The sequence below is a fragment of the Prionailurus viverrinus genome, unplaced genomic scaffold (assembly GCF_022837055.1).
Source record: "Prionailurus viverrinus isolate Anna unplaced genomic scaffold, UM_Priviv_1.0 scaffold_35, whole genome shotgun sequence".
Lineage (NCBI taxonomy): Eukaryota > Metazoa > Chordata > Mammalia > Carnivora > Felidae > Prionailurus > Prionailurus viverrinus.
In genome coordinates this window covers 4,216,136-4,226,040 of record NW_025927605.1, presented here as the reverse complement: position 1 = coordinate 4,226,040, position 9,905 = coordinate 4,216,136, and the positions used below count along the sequence as shown (strand labels likewise).

Here is a 9,905-nt window from a genome sequence, read left to right as displayed (position 1 = left end):
AAAGTCCACAAGTACACTGGGAAGGACTAGAGAATTTTGTGGCAGATACGCCACGTTTTTGGGGGTAGAGAGATAATGGGCTGCTACTGATTGTGGTCTCCTTAGTAGCTTCTGCCTGATGCTAAGTGGTGGTGCTCGCTTCAAAGCCTTTTCCTCCTCTCACTGTACTGCCAAGCCCCTCCAACTCTGGCTACGTGGATGTGGCATGTTGTGGCCTGGGAGCCTTCAGTTTCAGTTTCTTAGCTGGTCTCTGAGTGAGACGTTGGGGATTCCCTAGTATTTTCGACACTGATTATGAGCTTTCCCTCATAATCCCTCATGCGTGTTAGCATGCAGTCAGTGACTATTTACTGTGAATACACTCTTTATGGGAGGTGCAGTGTAGGAAGAACTCAGTATGACTTTCCAAGTCCCATCCCATCCTTGGACACTCAGGATGGCCCACCTCCTCTGCCCTTTCTTCTCTGCACTTCCATAGCACTTTAGTTTGGTGACACCCAAATTGGTATATATGGCCATGGCACGTGAACTATTTTCTATTCTGGAATAGACTCTATGCTTCTTGAAAACAAAATTGTGCTGGGTACTTTTCTGGGTCGTCTTTGCATTGTCTCAAACAATGCCGTGATTTAAACAACAACAACAACAACAACAACAACAGATTTTTTATGTAGTTTGGTATAATTCAATAGTAGTTCAATAATGGGTCCCACAGTGGTATCCTCCATCATGGAGGGTTCTGTCTCATCACACTTGTTATGGAGCATGAGATGCACGTTGAGCAAGAGACTTGAAGCCAGCTTCTTGAGACTGTTGCCTCTTTCCCTCTGGAGAATCTTAGAAGTCAAAGCAGAGACTCTAGAAGTAAAGCCCCTTACTGATGCTTAGGGGCTCGTGGGAGTGGCCACGATCATGTTCAAGCTGTGCCACGGATGTGCTTAGTCTTATAAACTGAAGGAGAGGTCTCTGAGCTTATGTTCTCCATTTGGAGTGCCATGAATACTCCAAAGTGTCCATACAAAGGACATGTCCATAACAGAAGCAGACACATAGTGCTTGCTTATATCCAGGGCATCTTAGAACCACTAGGTCTTTGGTCTTTTAAAGACTGATTGCCGGGGCACCTGGATGGCTCAGTCAGCTAAGCATCTGACTTCAACTTAGATCATGATCTCATGGTCTGTGAGTTCGAGTCCCACATCAGGCTCTGTGCTGACAGCTCAGAGCCTGGAGCCTGCTTCAGATTCTGTGTCTCCCTCTCTCTCTCTGCCCCTCTCCCACTCGCACTCTGTCTCTCTCTCTCTCAAAAATAAAATAAACACATAAAAAAACTAAAAAAAAAAACTATTGCCTTATAGAAATGGAGGCTGTCCAACACTGAATTCCTAATAAGCGGGTGCCTGATAAACATTTAATTGGTGGCTAAAGCGACTTTCTTAAGATGCCAGCACTTCCTGCACTATTTTCTTGCGAATTCCCTTTTCTCCTCTTAAATTTACTTTGTTGGGAGTTGACTATAGATGGTGGTCTCAGCAGCAGCTTGAATAGGACCTGTATTGTGGCGGAGCAGAGAACACTTTGGTCCCGGGGAATAGGCCCTAAGACATCGGTTTTGGTTCTGCAGTGACTTCGTTTTCATTCATTTTACAAATATTTGACAAGCACGTATGTGTCAGGCATGGCTGTGGAGTCTACAAAAATGAACACCCATGGTCCCTGGCCTTTCCTAGCCCACTTGGGGCACAGTGGATGTAGCAGTCAGCTCAAGCTGACAAAATACCATACATTGGGTGGTTTAAACAATAGAAATTTATTTCCGCACAGTTCTGGAGCCTGGAAGTCCCAGATCAGGGTCCAGGAGAGTCAGCGTCTCTTTCTGGCTTGCAGATGGCTACCTTCTCACTATGTCCTCACATAGCCTTTTCTCAGTGTGTGCAAAGGGGCAGGAAGAGAGGGAGAGGGAGAAGGAGAGAGAAAGTGAGGCCTCTGATATCTCTTCTTATAAGGACATTAATCCTATTGGATCAGGGTCCCACTCTTACGACCTTATTTAACCTTAATTACTGCCTTAGAGGCTCCACCTTCAAATGCAGTCACCTTGGGGTTAGGGCTTCAACATATGGGTTTTGGAGACACACAAACATTTATTCCATAATAGTGGGGAAGATGGAAAAATAGAGAGGCAGTTAACCCATAAGCACTGAAAGTACAAAAATGTGCATGACAAGGCATACATTAAACTCAATATGGGAAGGGAAGAGGTTGCAAATGGAGAGGTATCTAGGAATATGATTGTATTATTCATTATACCTTTATATATTTAAATATTTCAGAATATTTTAAAAATAATGGAAGACAAAATATAGTACAATGTTGTAGGAACGAATGGAGTAGGGGTGGGGCAAGCCCAGGAAGCCACTAGAGCACACAGGAAGGGAATCAGGAAGGCCATGAAAAAAGTGCCATCAAAGAGGAGTCGGAGTGACCCAGGGGAAGGAAGGAAGGTAGTGGTGAGTGATCAGTAGCGAGTGCCAAGTCCAGAAGTGTTGCCCAGCAGACCTTGAACAGGTTGCTTACTTTCTCAGCATCTCTCAGTTGGGGAGTTCAGGACACAGGGAGAGCCACACTGTTTAACTTGGCCTTCTTGCAGGGAACACGTAGCCTGTGGGTCAGGTTTCTGGTCTTTGTTACCTGAGCGATGGGTAAGTTGTGTTCGGCATGTGAAACATCTTTTGCTTTCGCTGTATCTTTGGAGCGAATGAATCTCTCTCTGCTGTTGTGATGTGTCAATAGATGGTGTGCAAAGCATTTCCTAGAGTTGGCTGTTCCTCACGACTCTGCTTGTCCATTCGTCCATCCATCCATTCACCTGGCATCCATTTACTGAGCCCCTACTCAGCCAGGTGTTGAGTCAAGTGCTAGGACTTGAAGGCCCGATAAACCATAGTCAACTAATGACCAAAGAGCATGCCAACTAATGGGAAGTAATCAGTCTCTGCATATGCATGGAGCTTGCATATTTCTAAGCACATTCTTATATCTTATCCATGTAACCTCCAGGGCTACTCTGTTCGCTACGTTTCAGTTTTCTGATTAAGGAAACTGAGACTTCCAAGAGAGAAAGTGACTTGACCTTTGATTCTAAGCTAAGGGGCTTTTCCCATCATGCCAGACTGACGCTAGGCATGACCTGACATACATGAAAGACAGGTCCTGGCTGTCCCCCTCCTTGCCTGGAAAAGATGCCCTCACACTACACTTTCTGCACCCTGTCCTATTCTCCGAGGATGTGCGTACTGCTTTTGGGGAAGTCCTGCCCATGAGCAAAGGTTTCTAAGAAGGAGCAGGGGGCAGGATCTGCAAGAAACTTTTGTATTCGGTTCAACCACCCATATATATGTAAGAATATACCTTAGCTGAGTTGTCTCTGTCTGCAAAGCCCTGAACGTGGTCTTGCTGTTTCTTACCAATTCTCGGACCCACCTTGTATCCTTTTGATGAACTCCTTTTTTGGAATCAATTGGTTAGAGTTGTGCTTTCCAGTTAAGAAGGTAGGCTGCTTGACTTTGTAAAGAGTGATATACTATCTACTGATCTGATCCATCAAGTTTTCTCAAGTGAAACGTGGTTCGTGTGCTAATTCTGACAACAGACTGGGAAAATACTGATTTTTCAAGATTAGTTTTAAAATTTTTTTTTTTCAACGTTTATTTATTTTTGGGACAGAGAGAGACAGAGCATGAACGGGGGAGGGGCAGAGAGAGAGGGAGACATAGAATCGGAAACAGGCTCCAGGCTCTGAGCCATCAGCCCAGAGCCTGACGCGGGGCTCGAACTCCCGGACCGCGAGATCGTGACCTGGCTGAAGTCGGACGCTTAACCGACTGCGCCACCCAGGCGCCCCTCAAGATTAGTTTTTAAAGGCCTAGGTTAGACTAACCAGTCTACTCAGGTATATTATACAGGACATGCAGACTAGATGATATTGGCTGAGTACAAAATCCGGAAGAAATTAAAATATACCAAAGGCATGTCTGAAAACAGTATTTAAAAGTCTGGATTTTCCCTCTTCGCTGAAATCTCAAAAATGTTAATAAAAACACATTTATCTTTGTCAAGCTGAGGCGTCAGCTGAAACATGAGACCACAAGACAAGGTGGGAAGAGTTCAGGAGCAGTAAAGACTGAGCAGGAGTGTGGTAGGAAACATGGTCACTGTAGGCAACCCTGACGGGCAGTATAGTTGAAAGTTCCTAAGAGAGTAAATCTTAAGAGGTCTTATCACCAGAAAAATTTTTTTTCATTTCTTTTTGTATCTACGAGATGATAGATGTTAACAAACTGTGGCAATCATTTCACAATATGTGTAAATCAAAGTCATTGTGCTGTGTACCTTGAACTTAATACAGTGTTTGTTATGTCCATTATGTCTCAGTAAAAGTGGAAAACGTAAAAAATAAAAATAAATAAATACAAAGGAATAACTTAGCTTACCATAAACTCACCCCCCCGCCCCCATTACTATCAGAAAGAACAGGGTGAGTCTTGAAAAGGGCAAGAAAGAACAGAGATCTTCTCTAGAAAGTCTGATCTGGAGAGACCTACCAGAAGGAAGCATGCCCAGAGTCCCTTGGAGGGAGCCAGATCTGCAGAAACTCAGTCCTGCCTTTCCTGCAGCTGGAGCCCTGGTCAAAGCACCAATTTCCTGACTCTCCCAAGTGTCCTCTGGCTTCCAGTCCCTCTGGGCAAGTAGATCAAGTCCACGATCATATCTCTTAGCCCTCCCCCAGCTCCAATCCCTGTTTTAGTTTACTTGGGAACAATCTACTCCCATGTGAAGCCAAGCAGAGTGGGCCTCTGTCAGTGCTGGGTAACTTGGTTAGTTAGATTTAGGGCTCCAACCAGACAGGGACACCCCAAATTTGAGAAACGTTCTGCTTTGAACTTACCTAGAATTTTGTAACCCCAAAATCTAAAGAAGCAGCTCTCTTAATTCCAGCATGTGTGTGTGTGTGTGTGTGTGTGTTGGTTGGTCAGTGTTACAGATTACATTTGGAGAGCAGCTATAATCTTTTTAGGGTTTAGGGCCTTTTAAGGTCTGTATCAGGCCTTGGACCACCACGAAGGGCAGGAGCAAGAGGTATGAGGTGAAGAGCTGTCAGGCTGCAGGAGGAAGGAGGCGGCTGTCCAGGAGGAAGAAAGGGAAGGAGGGCCAGGCACAGGCTAGCAGGAGGCGTCAGGTCACCCTGACACCTGTTGCCACGGCCCGGTGGCGGTTTCCTGCTGCTTGTCGGGACACGCGTGCACGGAGAACACAATGGGTTTGCCTTAACAAGAAGATGCTTCCTGTTTTGCCACCTGGGTTCAGTGTCGAGAGGAAGAGTTTATAGGTCTGTGTTTTTCACGTCGCCAAGCTCTGTGAGGGAAGGAGTGGGGGCAGGTGAGAATGGGGGTCTGAGGAAAGGTGAAAGGGAAAGCAAGGGAGCAGTTGTTCTAGAATTGCTCAGAGAAACCTCCTGCCGTTCTAGTTTCAGCCCGTGGGGAGAAGGGATGGCCACACTATGCCAACTGTCCCAACAGCTCCGTGCCAGAGCCCCTGTGTGTGGTGGAGGGCTGCCCAGAATCCCCTTGGCTCTTTTTGTTCCTTAGTGAGAACCTGGTGATGACTTCTGCAGTGACCTTTATCTCGGGGAGGTGGTGAGGGCGACTGGAAACTCGGGCTAAAATAGCCTCTGTGGTGAAAGCAGGGGCCGGAAATGGTGAGGTTGATCTTAAGGCAAGTGATGGGTGAGAAATCCACAGTGCCAACTCCCCACCCCCCAGACCGAGCCCACCATTAGGCTAATCCTACATATTTCACAATGGAGTCTGTACATGTTAGTTAGTTAATTAATCAAGTAAGGTGTGCGAGAGGGTAAGCTTCATTTCTACTCTCAGACTCTTACAACTTTCCATAAAGTCTTCATCGTTACCTCAGACATGGCAGAAAATAATAAATGATCCACCTCTGTGCATGACACACTGAATTTTAATGTCCACCTCCTCTCGGGGAAGGGAGGTCACACTACACACTTTTGGAGACACCCCAAAGGTTTTCTGGCACTTTGGTACAGAGAGGATTTGGTCCGAGTCCTTGCTGGCTTAGGATACTTGAAGGTGCGTAAAGTTTGGTTGCTCAACCTCCCTGGGCTGCAGTGGGGCAGAAGGTGGACAAGGAGGTGGTCTGGAGCAGATAGGTAGACCATGGATGCAGGCTCGAGTTCTCGTTGACAGAGGTAGTTGATCCTGGGTGGCTGATGGGGCGGCTGAGGGCAGCCTGAGGGCTCAGGCTGGGTAAATGCTGCTTTGGTTGCCTTCGTCTGCCCAATCCACCAGCTCACTGCTCTGGAACCATAGCTGGATCTCCGTCTGGGCCCCCTCCATGGAGTCACTGGTGTGGCTGATGTGGATGCTGAAGTCCCCTCTGATGGTGTCGGGGGCAGTCTCTGCTGAGTCACTGTGTCCTATCAGGGCCCTTGAGGACCAGACCACGTCGAGGCCTTCCCAGACCATGGCTGCCACCAGCCGGAGCTCCCGCAGCTGAGGAGGGCTCATTAGATGGGCTTCGTCTGCAGGTCACGACCGTGCTTGGCAAGGACTCTGGTGCCTGTAGCATCTTCATCCCCACCCGGCTTGAAGCCCCTCTTCTCAAAGCACAGGATCACATCGCCAACAAGCCACTGCTGCATCCCATCTGACTTCACCGCAGTCAGGGTCCACTCCTGGGTCCAGGAGGACCCTCCAGAATTGGGGCATATGAACAGGCTCAGGCCCAGGGCCTAGAGCCACTCAGCAGTCCCACGGCACATTCTAAGAAGCTGCCCGTGATCTCTCACCTGCGGGCTGCTGGCTCAGTGCCTGGAGTTTGTACATGTTAGTTATTAGAAAGCCCAGTGTCTTTATGCTTGTTTAGCTCAAGACCATCTGTTGTGGTGGGAGAGTTTGGAGTTCCAGTCTCAGCCTGGCCCGCCAAGTTTCCAGGAGCCCCTCTCTTGCTTCCTCCTCTGGGGGCTGAACCAGATGATCCTGGATGTCCTCTCTGGCCTCACGGTTGGGGATTCCATTGATCATCTGCAGGAGGGGCTGTGGCATTCAGAGAAGCTCCGTTTAAGCACATTTCGGAAACCCTAGTAGAGCATTGGTGAGAAAGAAAACACAGGAGGAGTCTTGAAACCATCCTTCTCACACAATTGTTTAGGGAGACCGTGTCTGCTTTGTTCTCCTCTTGTGCATGCAAAGCCCTTCTCAACACAGCTCATTCACCAGCCCTGGCCTCAGTCTCCAACCCCAACCTGTACCCAGCCTTTCTGGGCCAACTTTGAGTTCTCCCAAAGCACTATGCACTTCTCAAGGGGAGAAGTCTCTTTCTTCCCCTGTTAGACTCTAACTTGTTATTTAAGACCCAACTCAAACAGGCCTCAGCTCCTGAGGAATTTCTGATGTCTCAAGCCCACAGCACACCATTTGCACCTGATGCCCACACCATGCTGTTCACACTGCTGTGATGGCACCCTCAGTCTAATATGTGATGGCATGCCTCAGTCCTAGGCATGTATGCATCTTTCTCCATCAGGGTACAACTAAGTGGCACCTTATTTATTTCTTAGATGTTTATTTCACAGCACCTGGCATATTTTTGGTGTTCAACTAGTGGATGTTAAGTCACACCGAAGGGTTTTTCTGTTGAATTGACCCCAAATAGGATTCACCTAGAGCTCATGAAATAGTGGCCACTCTGGTACAACAGGGAGGATTTGGGTGGAGGAGGGAAGCTTAATGTGCCTATCTCTACGTAATTGCATGGCCACCTGCCCCTGCTCCTTACAGGTTAGCATCAGCTTTGGCTTCTGAGTAAAACTCATAGGGTCTGTACTCTGGGAAGGCTGGTAAGGCAGGGCCATTAATTTCAAGGATCTTACCTACCGTTTGAGGAAGGAAGGGAGCTAATACTTATTGAGACTCTGCGGCATGCCAGACCCTGCATCACCTCCTTCGATCTCACAAGAATCCTGCGAGGTAAGTATTCTGCTGCCCATTCTGCAGATGAGGAAACAGAAACTCAGAGAAGTTAAGGACTTTCCCAAAGGGGACTCACAGCCAGTAGCCGAGAGCAAGGAATGGAACTCCCCCATCCATCCTCTTTCCCCTTTACACTCCACCACCGAAAGCCCCAGAGTGGACCGCCTCTACTGCCAACACGTCAGCAAAAATGTAAGCCCCTTACTGTCTGGGTGTTCACACCTACTCACTTCGAAATCTGTCTTCATTGCATTTCTGATTGGCAGAGAGTAGGTCACGTGCTCATGTCCTAGCTTCAAGGGAGCCTGGGAGTTTGAGTTCTTGACTTCTTCCTGGGGAGGCAGGACCTTAACAAGGGAATTTCCTCCAGAAAAGAAAGGCTATCCGTAAGATGATGGGCATCTACGAATGTGACAGATGTTCGTGACACTGACTCATGCTAAATGTCACACTGAAGGAAGTTATTTTGGGTGCCTGAACATATTTCTCTTTCAAATCCTGCTCCTTTCTTAAAATGTGGTTTGACGAAAGAACTTTTATTACATAATTTTTTGGGATATAATTTGCGTAGAGTAAAGTTCACCTAGTTTAGTGCCCACGTCTAGGGGTTTTTATAAACGCATACAGTTGTGTAACCACTGCCACAAGTGAGACACAGTATGTAACAGTTTCATCATCCCCTATAGCTCTCAGAGCAAAGATTTTTTAAGCAGAGAACAAAAATAGAGCTGAAGAGATTCTATGTGTAACTATCAACATAGGCACATCAGAATCTCCCCCTCCTTGGCTCCTGCCCTGGGGGTAGAGAAAGACAAAGATTACTGCAAATAGACTGAAATGGTCAAAAGTATAATTTCCTTTCAAATGTCAGGTTTAGGGCTTAACAAGAGAAGAAGGATGAGGGTAACTGTCGTGGTGCCAGCTCACTGCATGAATTCCTGCTTAGTAGGACAGGCACACAGTGCCTTGACCTCGTGCAGTGCTTTCCGCAGATCCGGGTAGAGGAAGGCCCATTTCTGGCCTTCTGATGGCCCTCCTCCCTGTCGGGCAAATGAGGGGCATGTGGTGGGTCTGTGTCCCCACTTCCGCGTCATGCTCCAGGTCACAGCATCCAGAAACTCCCAGGTTTACGAGGTGGCCAAAGGCTGGCAGTATGTGTAGGTGGTGGTGTAGACATAGCTTAGATGTGCAGGCAGGGGCGGAGAAAGAGAAAAGGGGAGTGGACTGCAGGCCTGCGCTGAGGGCTGGGAGGGAATCTCTCCATGGAGTCTGAGAACTCTAAATTTGAACACGGCCTTTTAGGTCATTATAAAATACATTTTTCATTATGGAAACATAGATTTTCAAACTAGGATAGAACCTATGTTATTTAACAGTTTATTGGCTTGATCTATAACATAAATATCTGGGCATGTGGTATGTAGGCCTCCATTGCTTGGTACTCTTGCCTGGGCCCTGCAGATGTTTGAGGCAGGCCTAAAGGAATCCATTCAGTTTCCTCAGAGATAGTTACCAAAGCTTCCCGTGGGCCCTGCTCCCTGGTGGTAGCCTTGTTCCCCTCTCCCGGGGAGGTAAGAGAGGAAGAGAACGAGCAGTTTTTAGACATCAACTATGTGCTGGGATCTGACCTGGGCCCAACTACCTTGACAAGTGGGTATATCATTGCCAATTTATAGATAAGGTAATGGAGGCTTAGTGACATGTCAGTGCCTCCAGGGTGCAAGCCGGGATTCCAGCCTGCATACAGCTGCGGTGCCCCATGTTACTAGAGAGTTGTACCTCGCTTCTGTTCTCCTTAACACCAGGATTTGTATGGGGCAAGCAGTCAGTCACTTGGATGGGTTGGAA

General features: G+C 47.5%; 1 protein-coding gene across 1 annotated transcript; it reads right to left on the bottom strand.

Moving 5' to 3' along the window:
* Window positions 1-6,323: 6,323 nt before the first annotated feature.
* LOC125158691 (nucleoside diphosphate kinase, mitochondrial-like) lies at window positions 6,324-7,939 on the bottom strand. The gene is made up of 3 exons (XM_047846022.1): window positions 7,847-7,939; window positions 6,667-6,817; window positions 6,324-6,553 (listed from the first exon to the last, which is right to left on the bottom strand). Exons 1-3 carry the CDS (start codon window positions 7,937-7,939, stop codon window positions 6,324-6,326), a joined length of 474 nt encoding a protein of 157 aa, XP_047701978.1.
* Between the last annotated feature and the right edge of the window lie 1,966 nt (window positions 7,940-9,905).

Bases quoted from the DNA above. Each gene is read 5' to 3' on its own strand.
- LOC125158691 (XM_047846022.1), bottom strand. From the start codon at position 7,939: ATGGCCCTGCCTTACCAGCCTTCCCAGAGTACAGACCCTATGAGTTTT. The intron at 6,818-7,846 runs GTGGCCATGCAA...GAGTGGCTCTAG, and splicing joins CCTGTAAGGAGCAGGGGCAG to GCCCTGGGCCTGAGCCTGTT. The intron at 6,554-6,666 runs GTGGGGATGAAG...GGCTGGTGGCAG, and splicing joins GAAGAGGGGCTTCAAGCCGG to CCATGGTCTGGGAAGGCCTC.